This window comes from Pristis pectinata, chromosome 10 (assembly GCF_009764475.1).
Source record: "Pristis pectinata isolate sPriPec2 chromosome 10, sPriPec2.1.pri, whole genome shotgun sequence".
NCBI classification, from domain to species: Eukaryota; Metazoa; Chordata; class Chondrichthyes; order Rhinopristiformes; family Pristidae; genus Pristis; species Pristis pectinata.
In genome coordinates, this window is record NC_067414.1 from 1406085 (window position 1) to 1431387 (window position 25303).

At 48.4% G+C, this 25303-nt stretch overlaps 1 protein-coding gene across 1 annotated transcript in view; it reads left to right on the top strand.

The window, feature by feature from the left end:
- The window catches only part of arhgef10 (Rho guanine nucleotide exchange factor (GEF) 10), a 243031-nt gene that overhangs the window by 185878 nt on the left and 31850 nt on the right, over window positions 1-25303 (top strand). Inside the window, exons 22-27 of the mRNA XM_052024835.1 lie at window positions 1444-1518; window positions 2157-2257; window positions 2857-2978; window positions 4088-4171; window positions 7951-8174; window positions 15223-15380. Coding sequence (XP_051880795.1) covers window positions 1444-1518; window positions 2157-2257; window positions 2857-2978; window positions 4088-4171; window positions 7951-8174; window positions 15223-15380 — 764 coding nt within the window. The remainder of the gene's footprint in view (window positions 1-1443; window positions 1519-2156; window positions 2258-2856; window positions 2979-4087; window positions 4172-7950; window positions 8175-15222; window positions 15381-25303) is intronic.

Here is a 25303-nt window from a genome sequence, read left to right on the forward strand (position 1 = left end):
CTTTAGCCACAGGTGAGGTACTGGATGACTGGAGGGTAGCTAATGTTGTTCACATATTCAAGAAGGGCAGTCAGGATAAGCCAGGAAACTACAGGCTGGTGAGTCTCACATCAGTGGTGGGGAAACTGTCGGAAAAAGTTCTTCGGGACAGGATCTATAATCATTTGGAAAGGCAGGGACTGGTTAGGAAGAATCAGCATGGTTTTGTGCAGGAGAAATCCAGCCTCATAAGTCTGATTGAGTCTTTCGAGGAGGCTACTGAGAAAATTGATGAAGGCAAGACAGTAGATGTGGTTTACGTGGACTTTAGCAAGGTTTTTGACAAGGTCCCATGTGGTAGGCTGGTCCAGAAAGTTAGGGCACATAGGATCCATGGTGTTTTGGCAAACTAGATCCAAAATTGGCTTGGTGATAGGAGGCAGCGGGAATTGGTGGCGAGGACTGGAAGTCTGGGACCAGTGGTGTACCCCAGGAATTGGTGCTGGGTCCATTGTTCTTTGTCATCTGTATAAATGTTTGGATGAAAATCTCTGTGGTCTGATTAGTAAGTTTGCAGATGACACAAAGATTGGTAGAGTTGTAGGTAGTAAGGATGGTTGCCTAGGGATACAGATGGGGAGAGGTCAACTGGAAAGTTAGGCAGAGCTGTTGCCGGTTGAATTTAATCCAGACAGATGTGAGGTGCTGTCTGACCGTCTACAGTAGACGGCAGGGACCTCAGAAGTATTGATGTACAGAGGGACCTCGGTGCAAGTTCATAGCTCCCTAAAATCAGTGACACAGGTGGAGAGGGTAGTGAAGAAAGCGTTTTGCGTGTTTGCCTTTGTCGGTGGAGGGTTTGAGTCTCAGAGTTGGGATATCATGTTACAGCTGAACAAGTCACTGGTTCGGCCACACTTGGAATATCCTGGACAGTTCTGGTCACCACACTGTAGAAAGGATGTGGTAGTACTAGAGAGAGTGCAGAAGAGATTGCTGCCTGGAATGGAGGGCTTTAGTTATGATTGGATTGGCTGGGATTGTTCTCCCTGGAGCGTAAGAGACTGAGGAGTGACATTACAGAGGTTTATAAGATTATGAGGGGCATGGACAGGGTAGATAGTCACAGTCTCTTCCCAAGGGTAGGGGAGTCTAAAACTAAAGGACATAGGTTTAAGGTGAAAGGGGAAAGATTTAAAGGAGACCTGAGGGGCAACTTCTTCACACAGAAGGCGGTGGGTATATGGAATGAGCTGCCAGAGGAAGTGGTTGAGGTGGGTACAGTCACAGCGGTACATGGAGAGGAAAGGTTTGGAGGGATATGGGCTACATGCAGGAAAATGGGATTAGTGTAGATAGGCATCTTGGTCAGTAGGAACAAGTCGGGCCAAAGGGCCTGTTTCCATGCTGTATAAATCTGTGACTCCGATATATGTGAAGTTAACTTTCTGTTTCAATTGTAAGTGAGGAAATCCAACGCCATCGGTTGGGAGCCCTGGGGCACAAAACCTGTGAAGGTTTAAACTCTTCGAAGGCAATGTACGTTTATTTTGAACCTCAATCCTTATTTCTGTTATGCTGCATGAGAATGAAGAAGCTCTGGCAAAACTTGCAACAGCATAAACCGTTCTGTGAAGAGCTGTCGGCCAAAGAACTAGCAGTGCTTAAAGGACTCGAGGCATCACATGATCCCAATTCAAAGTCTGATGTTGATGTATTAAATCTTCACTTTGAACGTTTAGCCTCTTTAATAAAAATCCTTCTACACAGCCATCTTTGGAAGCCAAGTGTTTGGAGGCATTGGCGTGCTGCATTGTGCATGTTCGGCTTGGCAGATGTCACTGACAACTCAGAGGAACCTACTTCTCCCCATCAGAAAAAATCGGGAATGTATCTGCTCCAAATTGCAAAGAAAATCCGAACACCCTGCTTGTAACAGACTGCATTAAGCTCAGGTTTTAAAGAGGTTAACACCTTCATGGAGTCCATCCATAAAGTGCTTAATCAATTGGACATCACATGCAGACGATGTCTAATGCATGTCTCAGTGCTAACAGATGCAATGCTGCAACTTTAAATAACCATATTCAATTGTCTTATTACCCACTGATCCGTTCCATTCTTCCCGATGGAGTTAACAGGTGAACAGATTTAAATGCCCACACTTTGTTTTGCAGGTATGGGAAACTTGCATTCTTCACTGCCGTTTTCAATACATTCACTCCAACGAATAAACTTTCCTGGATGAGCAGTTTACAGATGGCCAAACTGGCCCTAGGTAAGGGTTCACAATCTAAAGGTAAGCCTTGGTAGTTAAATCGGTATCCCATTACCAGAATGTCGAAAGGTATACGTTAAAAGCACAAATATCAGATAGATATTAGATACTTATTTATTTATTAGTCACGTGTACATCGAAACACACAGTGAAATGCATCTTTTGCGTTACTGAGAGTGTTCTGGGGGCAGCCCGCAAGTGTCGCCACGCTTCCGGTGCCAACATAGCATGCCCACAACTTCCTAACACGTATGTCTTTGGAATGTGGGAGGAAACCGGAGCACCCGGAGGAAACCCACGCAGTCACAGGGAGAACGTACAAACTCCTTGCAGACAGTGGCCGGAATTGAACCCAGGTCACTGGTGCTGTAGTAGTGTTACGCTAACCGCTACACTACTGTGCCTGCCCCATGAGGAATACCTGAAAAGGTAAAATCATTTAGACAAACCTTTCCTGTGTTAAAACATCAGAATTAGTAATGTAACATTGTCCTTTGATAAGCCTTCGAAGGTTCTATTACACATAGACTTCAGAATGTGGGAAAATGCCAACAGCAACTTTCCGTCTTGTTCTGTGCTTTCCCCTGTACCTGGAACAGCCGAAGAAAACCAGCTGGGCTGGTACTGTGCAGAGGATGACGGCAAAGAAGTAAAGCGGCAGAAACATCCCCTTCTTGTCAGACACATGCCCGTGATGATGTCAAAACTTCAGGAATTCAAGGTGAGCGATTAAAGTCCAAGCTTCCTGTTGTTTATCAGACTCTCGACCTGTGTACCTGTAAACTTCATAATGCCAAAGACACTGGGCCTAGAAATCCTTAAATAAAAACAAAAAAATCCAGGAAACACTCAGCAGGTCAGGTGGCATCTGTGAAGAGAGAACCAAGGTCAATGCTTCAGGTCATCTCAAATTCCCCGGTGCCTGGAAGGACAAGTCCTGATGAAGGGTCTTGCCCTGAAACGTCGACTGTGCACTTCCCTCCATAGATGCTACCTGACCCGCTGAGTTCCTCCAGTGTGTTGATTCCGCAGTCTGCTGTGTCTCCAGGACAGGTGCAGTGCCTGGCGGGCGGATCAAGTGTCCCACTGCTCCAGAATTCTACTTAGCACAGGCCCAGATGTCCCGCGCAGTAGAATGGGCCTCACAAACCTCACACACTTGGCCAGTTCTCCACCTGCACTGTCACTGGGTGCTGGGCACTGCAGACTGTTGTATGAGGGGACACGGGAAAGGGTGAGACAGGAGCCCGAGGTGATTGGTGCACTGAGCAGGGTGCAAGATGAGAGGTAGGTGAACTGTGTGGGTGGTGGGTGGGTGGAGCCAGGGCAGAGGGGGACGAAGATGGGTGAAGGGGGGCTGGGGAGGTTTGGGGGAAAGGGGACAAAGAGTGAGAGGACAGGATGAGGATCAGGAGGAGAGAGAGGGTGGGGGGGATAAAACAACCCACCAGAGGCGAAGGTTTCCTGAAATCGGAACCCTCAGTGTTCACGTGCCGGGTTGTTGGCCACCCAGTCAGAACGTGAGGGGCTGTTCCTCCAGTCCATGTTGGGCCTCACCCGGGCAGTGGAGAAGGCCGAGGATGGGCAGGTCGGGGTGGGAATGGGGAGGGAAATCTGAGGACTTAGAGATTCATCTTCCTCGTCAAAGGGCCATTGTTGGTGTTTGTACTTGCACTGCGTCAGTGCACTGCCACAAATATCCATGTGGAGAGGTGCAATGAAGACAGGTTTGCCCAGTCAGTAATCTACCCTGTCAGTCACAAAGCTTGGTGACTTCAAGCAATGTCAAACATAATAAAATGCTGAACTTTAAAATCCATATTTATCCAGGTTGAATGTGCTGTCCATAACCCAGAATGCTGCAGTGCATCTGATGCACCAAACTCATTCTCCATGGAGCACGGGTATTTGTGGGTAAGTCTGCTGCAGATGGTGAGACTTGTTCAAAGTGCTCACATATGATATTATAGTACGTCCTCATTCTCCTGAATGTCGCTTCCATGTGGAATCTTACTTCTGTGTGGACCCACGAGAGCTCAATTGTACCTGTGATCTGTCAAGGATCCATTCCCAATTCTGCCTAAAACCTTTCCTCACATCACCTCATCGCTTTACATCGTGCCTCTGGATATTGCAGCAGTACTTTCAAACACCTCAGTCAAATCTCTGTGTCATCTCCTTGGCTCCAAGGAGAACAATTCCACCTTGTCTTGACATCCAGAGACCGTGATTCCAGATCCCGTAAATCCTATGGTGTCCATTCCAAAGCATTCACTCCCTTCCTAAAGGATGGTCCTCGACCAGACACTCCAGCTAGGCCCAGTCTATCCATTTACTTCACAAACTGGCTTACTTTGCCCTTTCACTTTCTGTTTATAAAACCTCAGGATCTTGTATGTCTTATTATCTGCATTTTGAACCTGTCCTGAAAGATTTCTGTACCTCTTCTGAAACTTGGCGATTTACCATATACCATGTCTGTCTCCACACACCGCTCTGTGTTGAGTGCATCTGTCTTGTGAGGTAGGTTACAACCACTGTTGACTGCACTTCCAAGTTGTGTAACATCTGCAGATTCCTAAATCATGTCATATAGCTGAAATTTAAGTTAGTCAAAGAGTAATACAGCACAAAAACAGGCCCTTCGGCCCAACTTGTCTATGCCAACCAAGATGTCCATCTAAGCTAGATGTCCATTTGCCCGTGTTTGGCCCATATCATGCCCACAACATGGCTTTGTGCGTGGAAAGTCATGCTTGATGGACCTTTTGAGAGTGTTTTGAAGAGGTAACCAAAAGTGTAGATGAGGGTAGGGATGTGTACGTTGTCTATTTGGACTTCAGCAAGGCCTTCAACACGGTCCTGCATGGTAGGCTGGTCCGGAAGGTGAGGTCCCATGGAATCCAGGGAGAGCCAATTAGGTGGATTCTAAATTGGCTCGGAGGTAGGAAGCGGAGGGTGGTGGTTGAAGGTTGTTTCTCAGAATGGAGGTCAGCGGCTACTGGTGTGCTACAGGGGTCGGTGTTGGGACCCCTTGTTATTTGTTATTTATATAAATGATTTGGATGCTAATGCACAAGGTTTGATCAGTAACTTTGCGGATGACACAAAATTAGGAGGTGTTGTTGATAGTGAAGAAGGTTTTCATAGATTACAGGGGGTCACCAACCTGTCTACCTGTGACGCTGTTTTCAGTGAACTACGCACTCGTACTCCCGGGTCCCTCTGTTCCATTACACTTCCCAGTGCCCTGCCATTCATAGTCCTATGCTGTAAATTGCCCCCAGAGTGGTAGAATCTGGGTGGAGTTGACAGGAATGTGGGGGAAATAAAATGGGATTAGCACAGGATTAGTGTAAGTGGGTGGTTGCTGGTCTGGTCTGTAGTTGGCAGGTTTATCCTCTTCCGCTTCAAGCAGAAGTGTAATATTTCTGCTCCTCTGAACCACCCTGAGATCTGAAGAGGGTTTTAACACTGTGACCAGTACTTCTGCAATTTCTCCTCTAACTTCCTTCTGTAGCCTCTCCTGATGTCATCTGGACCAGGTGACTTGTGCACTTGAATGTTGTTAGCTCTTTCAGAAGGCTAAGGAAATTCAGCATGTCCCCGATGACCCTCACGAATTTTTACAGATGCACCATAGAAAGCATCCTATCTGGATGCATCACGGCTTGGGATGGCAACTGCTCTGCCCAAGACTGCAAGAACCTGCAGAGTTGTGAACACAGCCCAGTCCATCACACAAACCAGCCTCCATTCCCTGGACTCTGTCTACACTTCCCACGGCCAACATAATCAAAGACCCCACCCACCCCTGTCATTCTCTCTTCTCCCCCCTCCTATCAGGCAGAAGGTGCAAAAGCTTGAGAACACGTACCACCAGGCTCAAGGACAGCTTCTACCCCACTGTTAACAGACTCTTGAAAAGACCTCTTGTACGATAAAGATAAACTCTTGACCTCACGATCTACCTCGTCGTGACCCTTGCACCTTATTGTCTGCCTGCACTGCACTTTCTCTGTAGCTGTGACACTATATTCTGCATTCTATTATTGCTCTTCCTTTTTACTACCTCGATGTACTAATGTATGGAATGATCTGTATGGATGACATGCAGACAAAGCTTTTCACTGTATCTCGGTACACATAACAATAATAAATCAATTACCAACAGCTTTCTTCATTATCATCTGGTCCAGTGTGAAAACAGCCTCGTTTAGTTTTTGACAAATTTCTTCAGATGCAAGGTGCTTGTTTATTGCCTCAGGAACTCTACCTCTATCAACAAACCCCTGTTATACCCACCAATCTGCACTTGCCTCCTGTTTTAGCCCTTGCATGCCTACAGAAAACAAAGTTTATACTCCGACGGACTTCCAGCCCGTTGCCTTTTCTTTCACATCCCTCCACGTTTTACCTTCACCCCAATTCTGCTTTCTCTCTTCAAGCTGACATTCCGCTGCACCCCATTTCTGCAACCTTTAACTTCACCATCAAAAATGTTTTGATTGAATCCTCTTTCCCCCTGACAGGGAAGTATTGTTTGCAATTTTGGGATGTGCTGGCCCTGGAGAGAGCCCAGAGGAGGTTCACAAGAATGATCCCAAGAATGAAAGGGTTAACGTATGAGGAGCATTTGATGTCTCTGGGCCTGTACTCACTGGAGTTCAGAAGGGGGGTGGGGGGGGGGTTGGAATCTCATTGAAACCTACTGGATACTGAAAGGCCAGGATAGAGCGGACATGGAAAGGATGTTTCCATCAGTGGAAGAGTCTGGGATCCGAGGGCACAGCCTCAGAATAAAGGGACGTCCCTTTGAACTGAGATGAGGAGGAATTTCTTTAGCCAGAGGGTGGTGAATCTGTGGAATCCGTTGCCACAGACGGCTGTGGAGTCCAAGTCATTGGGTGTATTTAAGGCAGAGGTTGATAGGTTCTTGATTGGCGAGGGGGTTAAGGGTCACGGGGAGGAGGCGGGAGAATGGGGATGAAAAAAATCAGCCGTGATCGAATGGCGGAGCAGATTTGATGGGCTGAATGGCCTAATTCTGCTCCTATGTCTTATGACTTACAGTAGTTCGTGCTGAAATTAACTCCTCTTAATTATTACAATGTGGCTTCCCAGACTTTGACTCTTTGGCCAACTTTGCAAAATATTGACCTGCATGATGGCCCCAACAAGCTCTTCCCAGCTAATTAAGCTACAACATGGATTTATGATCGGTTTTTAGTACAAATTTTTCATTGATTTTGCAGTTTAATTGTAATATTTTCCCTATATTGCGCATGCATACAGGACGATAAAATATTTGTAACAAAAATGACAGGTCAGTAGGTTGTGCAGGCACTTAATGTCAAATGCCTTTAACGTTTCATGCTGAAAATTTAACAAGGGTTTTGCCAATTGCATTAATCTAACAGACTGATCTTTATAAACCATGTGATTTAAAGCCAAAATTTGTTAAGTATTTCAAAATGCACTTCACTGTCAGATAAAGTGTTTACCAGTGGCCTGACCTCTCTGTGGGATGAGTAAATCTGCCTTTCCTCTGTCTTACATTATTCCTAGTGGAAAATCCATTAAGTTTTAGCTGCACTGACTTTCCATTGACTTTGAGTAAAGGGCAAGTTGTACAATATCTGGTGAAGGTAACCGCGTTGACAGGTGACGCACTCCATCCTTTCACTGAGCAGATTGGAAGCTGCACCAACCAAATGGGGCAGATCACCATCGTCGCACTTCACAACTCCAACCCGAAAGTCATCGAGTGTTTCAACGTCGAGTCCCGTATACTGGCCATGGCGTACGTACCGGACCAAGGCAAACTCGAAGACTCTGCAGTCTTCCCCGACTCTGAAGCTGCAACTGCAAAGGCCACTGAGAGCCCAACCGTGTGTCTCGGCATGGAGGAGGGGAGGTGAGCAAGACGATGACGAAACGTGACATCACCTACAATGTACACGGCACACTGGTTCTCATGGGGGATGTTTTGTTATTAAACAGGGCAGACTAATCTTAAATGAACAAAATGGTGAATCTTGATTGACACCAGATTCAGCCCCTAGCCTGTGGAACGCTGATTGGAACTGTTGGAATTGGTTTGTTATTGTCACATGTTCCAAGATACTGTGAAAAACTTGAGAAACAAAGAACTGCAGATTCTGGAAATCAAGATGAAAAACACAATGATGCTCTACCTCTCGCCTCCCTGTGCCCACCCCGCCTCCCCTCTTTTGTCCAACTATCACTGCTCTGCTTTTCCCTCCTATATATTGGGCTTCCCCTTTTCCTATCTTCAGAAGGGTCCTGACCCAAAACGTTGACCGCCTGCTTCTCTCCATGGATGCTGCCTGGTCTGCTGAGTTCCTGCAGCATCATCGTGGTTTTCATCACAGTGAAAAACTTGTCTTGCATACCGTTCATACAGATCAATTCATTACACACTGCATTGAGGTAGTACAGGGTAAAAACAATAACAGAATGCAGAATAAAGTGTCACAGTTTAAGGGAAAGTGCAATGCAGGCAGACAGTAAGGTGCAAAGTCATAACAAGGTAGATTGTGAGGTCAAGAGTCCATCTCATTGTATAAGGGAACCATTCAATAGTCTTATAACAGTGGGATAGAAGCTGTCCTTGGTACGTGCTTTCAGGCTTTTGCATTGTCTGCCGGATGGGAGGGGGGAGAAGAGAGAATGTCCGGGGTGGGTGGGGTCTTTGATTATGTCGGCTGTTTTCCCAAGGCAGCAAGAAGTGTAGACAGAGTCCATGGAGGGGGAGGCTGGTTTCTATGATGTGCTGAGCTGTGTCCACAGCTCTCTGCAGTTTCTTGCGGAGAAATTGTTTGTTATTTAAAAAAAATATAGAAATGCTCTGGTAATTCAGTAACCTGTGGTTATTAATATAATCGTTACTCACTTTTTTATTTAAATAACAATACTGCCAACTTTGACTTGGCTGGTTATTAACTCAGTCGAGAAGAAGGAATGAAGACACACGCCAGTGATGGACACGAGTCCACTCCCGGGAGCTGGGGCTGGCATGCGTCCTCTGGACAGGCAAACTCAAACTCTTTGATCTGTGGATGAATTTTTCTCAGCCGAAGAAATTTTTAAATCCTCTCCCTCAGTGCCCCTTCTGAGGGGAGGTGGGGGAATCAGAAGAAATGGCCCCATTGGCTGCTGTCTGTTGTTCAACAGCTGTTGGTGAGGAGGGGATCTGACCTCATCGTGTGGGAGGATCAGGGAACTAGACGATGGATTATGTGGGGGTGGATTGTGGAGTGTTGTGTGTGGGGGGGGGGAGTGTGTGTGGGGGGGGGAGTGTGTGTGTGGGGGTGTGTGTGTGTGTGGGGGGGTGTGTGGGTGGGTGGGTGTGTGTGTGGGGGGGGAGTGTGTGTGTGTGGGGGGATGTGTGTGTGTGTGGGGGGGGTGTGGGTGGGGTGTGTGTGTGTGGGTGGGGGGGGAGTGTGTGTGTGTGTGTGTGTGGGTGGGGGGGGAGTGTGTGTATGTGGATGTGTGTGTGTGTGTTTGTATGTGTGTGTGGGTGGGAGTGTGTGTGTGTGGGGGGGGAGTGTGTAGGTGGGTGGGTGGATGTGTGTGTGTTGGGGGGAGTGTGTGTGGGTGGGTGGGTGGATATGTGTGTGTGTGTGTGTGTGTGTAGGTGGGTGGGTGGATGTGTGTGTGTGTGGGTGTGTGTGTATGTGGGGGGGGAGTGTGGGTGTGTGTGTGGGTGTTTGTGGGTGGATATGTGCACTTGTGGGTGTGGGTGTGTTGAGATTTAATAACATTGCAATATACCTCTAATGAACTGTAATCGGAGATCTATAGAACACGAGACAGTACAGCACAGGAACAGGCCCTTCGGCCCACAATGTCTGTGCCAAACATGATGCCAAATCCCTTCTGCCTGCACGTGAGCGACATCCCTCCATTCCCTGCACATTCATGTGTCTGTCTAAAAGCCTCTAAAGTGCAACTACCATATCTGCCTCCACCCCCCACCCCTGGCAGCCCATTCCAGGCACCCACCACTCTCTGTGTAAACAAAAAACTTGCCCCACACACATTCTCTTTAAACTTTCCCCCTCCCACCTTAAAAGTATGCCCTCTAGTATTTGGCATTTTTAACTGGGAAAAGAGATTCTGACTGTCTACCCTACCTGTGCCTCTCATCATTTTATAAACCTCTATCAGGTCTCCCCTTAGCCTCGACACTCCAGAGAAAACAGCCCAAATTTGTCCAACTTCTCCTTATAGCTCATGCCCTCTAATCCAGGCAACACCCTGGTAAACCTCTTCTGCACCCTCTCCAAAGCCTCCATACACTTCCTGTAAAGGGGTGACCAGAACTGCCCACAGCACTCCAAGTGCAGCCTGACCAGAGTTTTATACAGCTGCAACCTGACTTCCTGACTCTCACTTGTGTGGCCATTTTCAGGGAGCTGTGTACTTGGACTCCAAGATCCCTCTGTACGTCAATGCTGTACATGCCATTAACTGTATACTTTCCCGACACAATGAGATTAAAACAAAATAACTGAGAAATCCAAATAATGATACAAGAAGCTTCTATACAAACTGGCCTTGAACACCTCAGACTTGTTTTGACGGGATCCTTCCCATCTTATCTGAAGATCTTTGCCAAAGTTCAGTCTAAAGATGTGAGACTGCAGACTGCTTTCAATGTCAGTAAGGCATAAACTCTCTTGCAAAGATACAAATGTTCTAATCCAAGGCTTTTTTCCACTTTTAGTTTAATCATGTTTCAGTGAAAGTTTTTAATTGTTTTCATGTAGTACTATGCTGAACCAAAAGTTGTTTTCAGCCTCTGAGGTATTGAACAATTACAAGCTAAATTCACAATAACCTACAGTAATCTTCAACTATCACAACCTGTTATAGAGTCACACAACACAGAAACAGGCCCTTCGGCCCAACTGGTCCATGCCGACCAAGATACCTGTCCATACACCTGTCCAAATGCCTTTTAAATGTTGTTAATGTACCCACCTCACCCACTTCCTCTGGCAGCTCGTTCCATGTACTCACCACCTTCTGTGTGAAAAAGTTGCCCCTTAGGTCTCTCTTAAATCTGTCCCCTCTTACCTTAAACCTGTGCTCCCTAGTTTTAGACTCCCCTACTCTGGGGAAAAAAACTGTGACCGTCCACGTTATCCACGCCCCTCATGGTTTTACAAACCTCTTTCTTTCTTTCTTTCTCTTTCAATCTTTTTATTAGTTTTCAGATTAATATATCAATGTTTATACGTGTAATACAAAGAGATCAGAACAATCATGACATGGATAATCATAAAGAACAATAAAGTATAAAAAAAATCTGTGGATCCAACGATCTGTTAATGAATGAATATAATATAAAAGAAAAAGATTTATTATAAAATATAAAAGAAAAAAAAAATCCCCAAAACAATAAGAAAAATTATAAACAATCTATCAAACCAAACTAAGCAAAAGAAAAAATTTTTTAAAAAAACAGAAAAAAAACTGGACTAAAATTTCTCAATAAAAACAGAGCAATATTATGTCGTCAACTCCGTCCCTCTAAGTTGAAAGGTTATTACAAGGGGATCTATATCATGTGAAAATATTGAATAAATGGACTCCAAACTTCCTCAAATTTAAGTGAAGGATCAACAGTACCACTCCTAATTTTCTCCAAGTTTAAACATGATATAGTTTGAGAGAACTAGTAGGGGGTATTGGATCCTTCCATTTAAGCAAAATGAATCATTTGGCCATTAAGGTAACAAAGGCAATCATACGGTTAGCGGAGGCAGCTAGATGGCCAGACTCTATCCTCGGTAATCCAAAAATTGCAGTGATGGGGTGAGGTTGTAAATCAATCTTCATGGTTTTATAAACCTCAAAAAGGTTTTTCCATTACTTATGCGTCATTTGTGTTTCTTTGTCCTCTCCCCTCCTCCCCGCCTCCCCTCCCCCCGCCTCTCCTCCCCCACCTCTCCCCTCCTCCCCCGCCTCTCCCCTCCTCCCCCGCCTCACCCCTCCCCCCCGCCTCACCCCTCCCCCCCGCCTCACCCCTCCCCCCTGCCTCACCCCTCCCCCCTGCCTCTCCCCTCCTCCCCCGCCTCTCCCCTCCTCCCCCGCCTCTCCCCTCCTCCCCCGCCTCACCCCTCCCCCCCGCCTCACCCCTCCTCCCCCGCCTCTCCCCTCCTCCCCCGCCTCTCCCTCCCCCCGCCTCTCCCCTCCTCCCCCGCCTCTCCCCTCCTCCCCGCCTCTCCCCTGCTCCCCCGCCTCTCCCCTCCCCCCCGCCTCTCCCCTCCTCCCCGCCTCTCCCCTCCTCCCCGCCTCTCCCCTCCCCCCCGCCTCTCCCTCCTCCCCGCCTCACCCCTCCCCCCCGCCTCTCCCCTCCTCCCCGCCTCTCCCCTCCTCCCCCGCCTCTCCCCTCCTCCCCCGCCTCACCCCTCCTCCCCCGCCTCACCCCTCCTCCCCCGCCTCTCCCCTCCCCCCCGCCTCTCCCCTCCTCCCCCGCCTCTCCCTCCCCCCCGCCTCTCCCCTCCCCCCCCGCCTCTCCCCTCCTCCCCGCCTCACCCCTCCCCCCCGCCTCTCCCCTCCTCCCCCGCCTCTCCCCTCCTCCCCGCATCTCCCCGCCTCTCCCCTCCTCCCCGCCTCTCCCCTCCTCCCCGCCTCTCCCCTCCTCCCCCGCCTCTCCCCTCCCCCCCGCCTCTCCCCTCCCCCGCCTCTCCCCTCCTCCCCGCCTCTCCCCTCCTCCCCGCCTCTCCCCTCCCCCCCGCCTCTCCCCTCCTCCCCCGCCTCACCCCTCCCCCCCGCCTCTCCCCTCCTCCCCGCCTCTCCCCTCCTCCCCCGCCTCACCCCTCCTCCCCCGCCTCACCCCTCCTCCCCCGCCTCTCCCCTCCCCCGCCTCTCCCCTCCCCCCCGCCTCTCCCCTCCTCCCCCGCCTCTCCCCTCCTCCCCGCCTCTCCCCTCCCCCCCGCCTCTCCCCTCCTCCCCCGCCTCTCCCCTCCTCCCCCGCCTCACCCCTCCCCCCCGCCTCTCCCCTCCTCCCCGCCTCTCCCCTCCTCCCCCGCCTCACCCCTCCCCCCCCGCCTCTCCCCTCCTCCCCCGCCTCTCCCCTCCTCCCCCGCCTCTCCCCTCCTCCCCCGCCTCTCCCCTCCTCCCCGCCTCTCCCTGCCTCTCCCCTCCTCCCCGCCTCTCCCCTCCTCCCCGCCTCTCCCCTCCTCCCCGCCTCTCCCCTCCTCCCCCGCCTCTCCCCTCCCCCCGCCTCTCCCCTCCTCCCCCGCCTCTCCCCTCCTCCCCGCCTCTCCCCTCCTCCCCGCCTCTCCCCTGCTCCCCGCCTCTCCCCTCCCCCCGCCTCACCCCTCCCCCCGCCTCTCCCCTCCTCCCCTGCATCACCCCTCCTCCCCTGCATCACCCCTCCTCCCCTGCCTCTCCCCTCCCCCCCGCCTCACCCCTCCTCCCCTGCCTCACCCCTCCCTCTCCTCCCACCTCATTCCTGGCACCCTTCTCCTCACAACCTGGGTAGGACTTTCACCGTGAACGGCAGGGCCCTGAGGAGTGTTGTGCAGCAGAGGGACCCAGGAGTACAGCTACACGGTTCCCTGAAAGCAGCGTCACAAGTAGACGGGGTGGTGAAGAAGGCGTTTGGCGCGCTGGCCTTCATCAGTCAGGGCAATGAGTTGCAATGTTATATTGTAACTGTAAAAGACACTGGTGAGGCCAGATTTGGAGCATTGTGTTCAGTTTGGTCACCCTGCTATGGGAAAGACGTCATTAAGCTGGAAAGAGCGCAGAGGCGATTTACAATGATGTTGCCGGGACTCGAGGGACTGAGTTATGGGGAGAGGTTGGGCAGGCTGGGACTTTATTCCCTGGAGTGTAGAAGGCTGAGGGGTGACCTTATAGAGGTGTATAAAATCCTGAGGGGCACAGATAGGGTGAATGCGCTCAGTCTTTTTCCCAGGGCTGGAGAATCAAGAACCAGAGGGCACAAGTTTAAGGTGAGAGGGGAGAGATTTAATAGGAACCTGAGGAGCAACTTTTTCACCCAGAGGGTGGTCAGTATATGGAATGAACTGCCAGAAGAAGTGGTTGAGGTAGGAACAACAACATTTAAAACACATTTGGACAGGGACACGGATAGGAAAGGTTTAGAGGGATATGGGCCAAACATGGACAAATGGGACTGGCTTAGATGGGAATCTTGGTCAGCATGGACTGGTTGGGCCGAAGGGCCTGTTCCTGTGCTGTGTGACTATGACTCTAATCTCTTGACAAGAGGCTACCTTTAATTCTTCGTCTGCCTCTTACATTGACGTGGTGAAGAAGCTGCAGTGGAATATGGCAGGCAGACATGGCCTGATCACTTGGATAACACCGATTAGTGTGGCTCCAGAGTGCTGTGTTATTGATAAACCATCCTTGATGTTCTGAATTCAAAGGAAACATTTCGATGCTCACTCTGAAGATTCTTCATCTCTGTCATTAAATATTAAGCTGAAATTGGGGAAATGCATTAAACTGTGAGCTTTTCTGACATTCACCCAGAGACGAGTAAAATTTGTCTCAATTACTTGGCTTTGACTGAACACCTATTGTAGTACCAGAGAGATTAACAGTGCATCGGGCAGACTTGTATGTTTAGCTGAGGGCAAAGCATGGTGAAGGGAACCCAGTGTGAATAGAATGGGGTCAGTGTTGACTTTGTGTGAAATGGCTGATGGTGAGTTAATCCATTTTTCTCTCTTTGATTCTATTCCCATTGATTTTGTTGCAAGTGAAAGTTAGCACAAGTGTAAAACTAACAGCCAATTTGTTGTTACCCTTGTTATATCGTAGGATCTGTCTGCATGAGCTATACTCAGTAAAACAGGCATTTCCCCAGATGATAAGATATCCATGTTTTCAACCGTGCCGTGGAATGGATAGGATATATCAGTGTGAGAACATTCTCTCTTGTTTCTCTGCAGCATTTCAGTCTACAAGAGCAGTCAAGCTTCAAAAAAAGTGCGTCTTCAGCATTTCTTTGCTCCTGACAAGTCGACAGTGGTGAGCCTGGTCTATAGGTTTCGGTGCCTGTATGCTGGACTCGTCAATGGCAACATCTGCATCTATACGAAGGCAGAAGGTAAGTAAATGCCCCATTTCCTCTCTGGTTTTCTTTGCAGGATTTCCCTGATTCTTCGAATTACAAAAACATGAACTTCTCTTCCTGTTTAATATTCCATCTTCAATAAACATGGACAAAGAATACTAGGTGTCCTCCTTGAGTTGGGTTCTCAGACATAAAAGGAACTACATTTACTACCGTCCACCCTCAAAGGTTTAAGCTTGACCTACACAAATCCCCAGAGAACAAGCCCCAGACAATAAGTGCTGGCATTTTGCATGTTCTAAGTGAACACTGTGGAACATGCAATAAAAACGGAAAATGCTGAAAATACTCAGGAGGTCAGATTGCATCTGTGGAGAGAGAAACAACATTACTGGTCAATGACAATTCATGTGCTTATTTTGAAAGATGGTGAACTTATATCTTGTCATGGAAGGAAGCTATCCATGACTTAGCCACGTCACAGAACAAGTTGTGACGTATACCATTAACCATAATGTACTTCTTTATCGATGAAGATAGAAACTACAGTGAGGATTGCATTGCAAGTTCATTTGTTCAATTGGCCAGATTATTTGCAAACAGAAGGACTTTCCTGAACTTTTTCTATTCTGTTTTAATGGAAACAATTGAAGGTGATGGAGCCAATTTTCTCCAGAGTCTAATTTCCAGGACTTTAGGGTGGAGGTCACACCAGTCCTTGTCAAACCCCTCCTGTAGTTGTCCCGTGGATGATTCATAGAGTCATTCAGCGCAAAAACAGGCCCTTCAGTCCAACTGGTCCATGCTGACCAAGGTTCCCTTACAAGCTAGATCCATTTGCCTGCATTTGGCCCATATCTCTCTAAACCTTTCCTATCCATGTACCTGCTCAAGAACCTTTTAAATGTTGTTGTACCTGCCTCAACCACTTCCTCAGCCAGCTCATTCCATGTACTGACCACCTTCTGGGTGAAAAAGTTGCCCCTCAGGTTCCTATTAAATCTCTCCCCTCTCACGTTAAACCTGTGCCCGCTAGTTCTTGATTCCCCAGCTCTGGGAAAAAGACTGAGTGCATTCAGCCTATCTATACTCCTCATGATTTTATACACCTCTATAAAATCACCCCTCATTTTCCCACGCTCCAACGAAAAAAGTCACAACATGCTCAACCTCTCTCCATAACTGTGTCCCTCGAGTTCCGGCAACATCCTCATAAATCTCCTCTGCACTCTTTCTAGCTCAAAAGGCATCTTTCCTATAGCGGGGTGACCAAAACTGAACTCAATGTTCCAAATGCAGCCTCACCATCATCATGTACAACTGCAACATAACATCCCAACTCTTGTACTCAAGTGCCCTGACTGATGAAGGCCCAGCATGCTGAAAGCCTTCTTCACCACCCTCTCTGCTTGCGATTGAGGCCACTTGGATGCTATTTTGGGCTTGAATTGGTATTGCCACAGATCTGATGGTTTTTGCAGTACACAACCTCTTCGCCCTCCTTAGGGTGACTGCCACTTTGGAATGATTTCCACCTCGTTCAAAATCTTGATCACTGTAAAAATATAACACTCACATAAAATACAACTCTCCAGTTAGATTGCCGGGAGGGTGGGAGAGGGAGCAAAGTAGTGATACAATTGAATAACACAGCACAGAGGGAGACCCTTCAACATCCCGTGTCTGTACCACACATTTGAGGGATCTATCCAATTAGTTTTCACTCACCTTGTCTTTTCACACAGCCCTGGAAAATGTTCCCCTTTCAACTATTTATCCAAATCCTCTTGAAAATTATTCTTGAATCTTCAGGCACCTTTCCAGTCGTCACCTTCCTGATCATCAGCACATGAATAGTCAGGCTTCATTTGCAAAAATTCCGAGGTTCCAACCTCTCTTTATTCTGACAAAAGATAAGAACTTTATTAGTCGCATGTACATCGAAACACACAGTGAAATGCAGTTTTTGCGTTGAGTGTTCTGGGGGCAGCCGCAAGTGTCGCCACGTTTCCGGCGCCAACATAGCACGCCCACAACCTCCTAACCTGTACGTCTTTGGAATGTGGGAGGAAACCGGAGCACCCGGAGGAAACCCACGCAGTCACGGGGAGAACATACAGACTCCTTACAGGCAGTGGCCAGAATTGAACCCGGGTCACTGGTGCTGTAATAGCATTACGCTGACCGCTACACTACCGTGCCTGCCCCTAAAAATTACATTTAACTAAAAAGAATTTAAGGCAGTGCTCAAAGGTTGGGGCGAGCTGCAGATAGGCTCTGATCTGTGTCCATGGATCCCTAGCTTTTTTTATATAAGGGCAGGCACGGTAGTGTCGTGGTTAGCGTAACGCTATTACAGCACCAGCGGCCTGGGTTCAATTCCGGCTGCTGTCTGTAAGGAGTTTGTACGTTCACCCAGTGTCTGCGTGGGTTTCCTCCGGGTGCTCCGGTTTCCTCCCACATTCCAGCAACATAGGGGTTAGGAAGTTGTGGGTGGGCGTGCTATGTTGGTGCCGGAAGTGTGGCGACACTTGCGGGCTGCCCCCAGAACACTCTACACAAAAGATGCAGTTCACTGTGTGTTTCGATCTACATGTGACTCATAAAGAGATCTGATCTCTCCCTCTTGTTTTATGCTAAAGTTTTGGGGAGTGGGGCAAAGGACAAAGGTTAATATATAATGGAACATCCATGCTGGTTTGAAGGTGTTCAGTTGAAACTTGAAACTATTCAGTGTTACCTTCCACCAACCGACTCTGCTACCGCCCACATGGTCCGCAGCTCCGGGGAGCTCTGGGCAGCTACAGTATGTACCCGGACTGCTAATCACCTGATGACTGCACTAGGACGGGCCACATTAATTTTCCTCACTGCGCTCGTACTATGACCCCACCAGGAGCAACGAACCAGATAATATTTATGATAGCAAGCTTCCTTTCAGCAATTTCTGCAGTTTCACTGTCGTGAGAGGCCAAGTCCCCAGGATTAATGGCAGAGTTACATCAGTGGTCTGACTATGGAATCATCTGAATATTATCCACAGACACAGGAGCAGTGATATGCCACTGGCTGAGTGCTGTACTCTCTCCAATCTACCTCCTCATTACACTTAATAACACTGCCCTAGCGAGATGAGACCATTGCACTTAGTTGCTTGTTGGTTAGTTGGCTCAATATCAGTGAAAAATAGGTAGGGAGGATCAGTTTCCTTAACAAGGTCATTTTATGATCGCTGACATGCCTCGGCAATGAGTTGGGTCACCCTGCAATTTGTCAATCTTGCCCACACTTCAGGTGGAGTTACATTTTCTTAGACGGGCCATCGGATCTCAGTGTGAGCTTCTGTACTCTGAGAATCAGTCAGCCTGACTTCTAGGTAACTTGAGTATTTTTGCCAAACTCCTTTGGGGCCAGTGTAGTTGTGTGATGGTAAGTTTAGGTGCACCAAATTGTCATGTGGTTAGGTGAGTAGGCAGGGTAAGTGTCGAGAGGATGTTGTCTCTCATGGGGGAGACCAGGAATAGATGGCAAGGTCTCATCGACAGACTGAGATGAGGAAAAATATTGGTCAATTGATTTATTACCGTCACATGTACCCAGATACAGTGAAAAATGTTGTTTTGCATGCCATTCATACAGATCATTTCAAAACATAAGTGCATTGAGGTAGTACAAAGGGAAAGGCAAGAATATAGTGTTGCATTTACAGAGAAGGTGCAGTGCAGGTAGACAATAAGGTGCAAGGGCTGTGAAAAGATGGATTGTGAGGACAAGAGTTCATTTTTTATCACACAAGAGGTCCATTCAGGAGTCTTATAACAGCAGGATAGAATCTGTCCTTGAGCCTGGTGGTACATGTTTTCAAGCTTTTGTATCTTTTGCCGATGTTAAAAATAAAGATATCTTTATTAGTCGCATGTACATTGAAACATACAGTGAAATTCGTAGAGTGTTCTGGGGGCAGCCCGCAAGTGTCATCACGCTTCTGGTGCCAACATAGCACACCCACAACTTCCTAACCCGTACATCTTTGGAATGTGGGAGGAAACCGGAGCACCCGGAGGAAACCCACGCAGACACAGGGAGAACGTACAAACTCCTTACAGGCAGCGGCCGGAATTGAACCCGGGTTGCTGCCGCTGTAATAGTGTTACGCTAACCGCTACACCACTGTGCCTGGAGAAGAGAGAATGTCTGGGGTGGGTGGGATCTTTGATTCTGTTGGCTGCTTTCCTGAGGCAGCGGGAAGTGTAGACAGAGTTGACAGTGGGGAGGCTGGTTTGTGTGATGGACCAGGTTGTGTTCACAACTCTCTGCAGTTTCTTGCGGTCTTGGGCAGAGATTTGCCGTACAGATCTGTGATGCATCCAGATAGGATGTTTTCTATGGTGCATCTGTAAAAACTGGTGAGGATCAATCTTACCTATTTCTATCTGGTCTCCTCTCAGCCTTCACCGCTCCAGTGAAAACAACCCAGGTTTGTCCAACCTCTCCTTATAACTCATGCCCTCTAATCCAGGCAGCATCCTGGTGAATTCTTCTGCACCCTCTCCAAAGCCTCCACATCCTTCCTGTAATTGGACAACTGGAACTGCACACAGTACTCCAAGTACGACATAACCAAAGTTTTATACAGCTGCAACATAACTTCCCGACTCTCATTCTAATTGCCCCGACCAATGAAGGCAGGCATGCCGCATGCCTTCTTTACTTCAGTTCTGCTACATTCGGTATTCCAGTCAGGGAACAAATGGGGCCTGAGTTTACTATTCGTTGGAGAGTCAACTCCTCCAATGCACAGTGCTGATTGGAAGTGTCACATTATACTCAGTTATCCAATCTCTGGATAAGATATCATTGTTAGTCACATGTACATCGAAACACAGTGAAATGCATCTTTTGCGTCGGGTGTTCTGGAGGCAGACCACAAGTGTCGCCATGCTTCTGCCTCCAACATAGCACGCCCACAACTTCCTAACCCGCACGTCTTTGGAATGTGGAAGGAAACCCACACAGTCACGGGGAGAACGTTCAAACTCCTTACAGACAGCAGCCGAAATTGAACCCGGGTCGCTGGTGCTGTAATAGCATTACGCTAACTGCTACACTACCGTGCCTGCCCTAATAGAGAGATGTATAGGAGCTATTGGAACTGTGTCAATCCCTGTTCCGTTAAATACAGAGTAATTACAAATTGGTGGAAACTCAACTGGAGTTCATCTGCAGACATGCCAGATAGTCAGATGGTCAGTTGTCCCCTGTGGAATCAGAGAATGGATCAGTGCAGCAACAAATGCCCTGACAATGCCAGCATGATCGACTTGCCTGTGTTATGTCGATAACATTTCTGTCGTGAGTGGTTACTTCCTCTGCAGTAATGCGGTGGTTTTGGTTCAGGTGTTTTTGGAGCAGGGACAGGCGGTGTAGGCAGGAGCCATTTATTGCCGTGGGGGATATTTTACTGAACTGTCTCCAATGGGATCGATGTATGGATTGGAGGGAGTGGAAATCCAAGAGGAACTTGAAAGCACCTGGAATCCATGGAGTGAGTAAATGAGAGGGACAGCCCAGGCTGACGTCACTGAAGCTGTGGAAGCAGGGTCACCCGCAGGGTCACACTTGGGTTTGGCAAATGGTTTATCATTGGCATATGTACCAAGATACAGTGAAAGGCTTTTCTCTGTGTACCATCCAGACAGATCATTCTGTAAACAAGTGTACATCAAGGTAATTAAAAAAAAAACAGAATGCGGAATATAGTGTTACGGTTACAGAGAGTGCAGTGCAGGCAGACAATGAGGTGCAAGGGCCACGACGAGGTAGATTGGGAGATCAAGAGTTCATCTGTATGAAAGGTCCATTCAGATTCCGATAACAGAGGGATAGAAGCTGTCCTTGAACCTGGTGGTATGTGTTCTCAAGCTTTTGTATCTACTGCCCGATGGGAGGGGGGAGAAGAGAGAATATCCAAGGTGGGAGGGGTACCAAGGCGCCATGGTTCCTTTGCTAGGCTGCGTTCTCTGTTCTGTGGACCTGCCCACACTGGAGTTAAGACGATGTTGTAACACCAACAATGTCATTGTGACCTTCCAATTTTAATTCCACTCCTGAATGGATGACCTCTGTGCTGCTAAAGCGTGAACAATGTCTCCCACCTGGTCCGACACCTACCTTTCCTGCGACTTTTGCTCGGGAAGGTTAAATTGCTCAGTGTTCTGAGCACATTTAGTGCACGTCCTGAGTCACTCAAAAACTTGTGATTGTACCTACACTGCTGAAGGTTCAGCACCTTCTCAGTCCGGTGATGCAGCAGTCTGAAGTGTGCCATCACCATGCTGTGTGTGTGGACAACTGGAATCAGGAGCAGAGACAATATCAGGTTGTATTTATTTAAATTGGCTTACTTCTGGTGTAAACTCGTGTACGGTGGCAAAGTTTTTACTGAAAGGTGATACCTATTCTTTCCTCTTCAGCTTTTCTGATTTGCTCTCCTTACCCCTCTCACCTGGCTGTGAATCACGTTTGGGTAAATCGAGCCTAAGTGTGATTAGCTAGGTTTAAACCATTGGACCTGAACCTAATTCTGCCTATACTCAACATTGGAGTTAGAATTGTACAGCACGGAAACAGGCCCTGTGGCCTAACTTCTCCACGTCGACTAATTTGCCCACGTTTGACCCATTTCCCTCCACTCCTTCCCTCTCCATGGACCTGTCCAAGTGTCTTTTACACATTGTAACTGTCCCCACCTCCACCACCCCCTTCAGCAGCTTGTTCCACACACCCACCGCCCTCTGGGTGAAAAAAACATGTGCCTCAAATACTCTTTAAATCTCTCCCCTCTCACCTTAAACCTTCCCTCTGGTTCTAGACTCCCCTACCCTGGGGAAGAGACTCTGACTACCTACTCTATCTATGCCCCTCGTGATTTTATAAACCACTGTAAGGTCACCCCTCAGCCTCCTTCACTCCAGGGAGAACAGTCCCAGCCTGTCCAGCCTCTGCTGATAACTCTAGTCCCGGCAACATCCCCGTGAATCTTTCCTGCCCCCTGCCCTGTTTACTGACGTCCTTCCTACAGTGTGGTGACTAGAACCGCACACAATACTCCCAGTGTGCTCTCACCAACATCTTGTACATACTCACGATTCCCAATCACTGCATTGACCTTGTAATGGGCCAAACCCGTCTTCGCATCAGAGTCCCTGGCCATTGACGGGACCAGTCAGCTTTCTGCCCTCCACTCCACGATCGGTGTCCTTCACCGCCTCCTCCCCCCATGGGATTATGGGAATCTCAGCCAGAAATACTGTCACTGGACTGCCGCTGGACTCACTGGACTGTCGCTGGGCTCACTAGACTGCCGCTGGACTCACTGGACTGCTGCTGGGCTCACTAGACTGCCACTGGACTCACTGGACTGCTGCTGGACTTACTGGACTGTCGCTGGACTCACTGGACTGCTGCTGGACTCACTGGACTGCCGCTGGACTCACTGGACTGCTGCTGGACTTACTGGACTGTCGCTGGACTCACTGGACTGCTGCTGGACTTACTGGACTGTCGCTGGACTCACTGGACTGCTGCTGGACTCACTGGACTGCTGCTGGACTCACTGGACTGTCACTGGACTGTTACTGGACTGTCGCTGGACTCACTGGACTGTCGCTGGACTCACTAGACTGCTGCTGGACTCACTGGACTGTCACTGGACTCACTGGACTGTCACTGGACTTTTGCTGGACTCACTGGACTGCTGCTGGACTCACTGGACTGTCACTGGACTCACTGGACTGTCACTGGACTGTCGCTGGACTCACTGGACTGCTGCTGGACTGCAAACATCATGAACATCATAAAACAAGTGCCCCCGATGTTTTGTCTTTGAGGATAAAAGCAAGATCCAGTTTTGATTGGGTGATTCCCTGGGCTTATGTTGGAAAGGAAAATTCAGAGCACGTTTAACAGTCCACAGAAACATATCCCCAGGCCTGAAGGAAGAGCAGGAATTTTTTAATCAGACATTCAAATATTTTTCTGCACCTTTTCATGATTTACACTGCTGCTATTTGCTGGAAATCAATTTTTAAATTTCAGCAAGATTGTAAATCACAATGTTGCATCTTGAGCTTGGAGGCCACCCTGATTCAGTCACTGGCCTACGGAGCTACAGGTTAGTTGCAGACATGAGAAACCAAAGGGACATGTCAGTGCCCCTGGGTACTCCTGTCGGTGCAGAGATGGAGAATGGAGCATGGCAGTCTGTCAGCCTGCCTCCTACCCAGCTTGTTCTGAGAGGGGACGCAGTGGGAGCTTCTGGAGGGTGGTGGTTCGGAGAGGTGGGAATCTTCCTTTCGTTGTCAGCCTGTGTTGAATGTTTGATTTATAGAGCCGTGCAAAATGGAGACGGGTCCTTCGGCAGATCGTCCGTGCCGACTGTAATTCCCATCTGAGCCAGTCCCATCTGCCGGTGCTCGGCCCATAGGCCTCTCAACCTTTCCTCTCCACGTGCCTGTCCGAATGTCTTTTATATGTTGTTAATGTAGAATCAGAATCAGGTTTATTATCACCATCTTATACGGTGTGAAATGTGTTGTTTTGCGGCAGCAGTACAGTGCAAGACATAAAAATCTGTAAATTACAAAATAAATACTGCAAAAAAAGGAATAACGAGGCAGTGTTCACGGGTTCATGGACCGTTCAGAAATCTGATGGCGGAGGGGAAGAAGCTGTTTCTGAATCGTTGAGTGTGGGTCTTCAGGCTCCTGTAACTCCCTCCAATGGTAGTAAGGTGAAGAGGGCATGTCCCGGGTGGTGAGGGTCCTTAGTGACGGATGCCGCCTTCTTGAGGCACCGTCTCTTGAAGATGCCTTTGATGGCGGGGAGGGTTGTGCCCGTGATGGAGCTGGCTGAGTCTACAACCCTCTGCAGCCTCTTGTGATCCTGTGCATTGGAGCCTCCATACCAGGCGGTGATGCAACCAGTCAGAATGCTCTCCACTGTACATCTGTAGAAATTTGTAAGAGTCTTTGGTGACGTACCAAATCTCCTCAAACTCCTAATGAAGTAGAGCCTCTGGCGTTCACTCTTCTTGATGCATCAATGTGTTGGGCCCAGGACAGATCTTTGGAGATGTTGATGCCTCAGGAATTTGAAGCTGCTCACCCTTTCCACCACTGACCCCTCAGTGAGGACTGGTGTGTGTTCTCCCGACTTGCCTCAACCACTTCCTCTGGCAGCTCATTCTATACACTGACCACCCTCTGGGTGAAAAAGTTGCCCCTCAAGTTCTTAGTAAATCTCTCCCCTCCCACCTTAAACCTGTAGCCTTTAGCTCTTGATTCCCCAACCCTGGGAAAAAGACTGTGTGCATTCACCCTGTCTATGTACCTCATGGTTTATACACCTTTATAACGGTCACCCCTCAATCTCCTTCGCTCCAAGGAATAAAGACCTAGCCTGTCCAACCTCTCCCTATAACTCAGGCCCAGAGAGTTCTGGCCACATTCTCGTAAATCTTCTCTGCACTCTTTCCAGTTGAATGACATCCTTCCTATAACAGAAAGCACTTAGATTAGCAAGAGGGGATTCCATCCTCCCACCTTCACTCAGGAAGGGATAAAAAAATTCCTGACGTCAAGAAAGCTCCAGAAACAAGTTAACCTCTCAGTCAGTATCTACAATAGCTGTTTCTGTAGAATAACATTGAACAACAACAAGTTGTATTTATACAGTGCCTCCAACACAGCACAAATGTCCCATAGGTGCATTACCAAACAAAAAGTAACATTAAGCCTCCTTGGGGAAATTAGGCTGATAGGCAAAAACTTTCTTGTGGAGCTCGGTGTTGGAGGAGTGTCCCAGGGGTGAGAGAGGGACAGTAGGAGAGGTTCAGGGAGGGAATTCCTAAACCTTAGGGCCTTGGCTGCTGCACAGATGGCCACAGTCAGAAATCA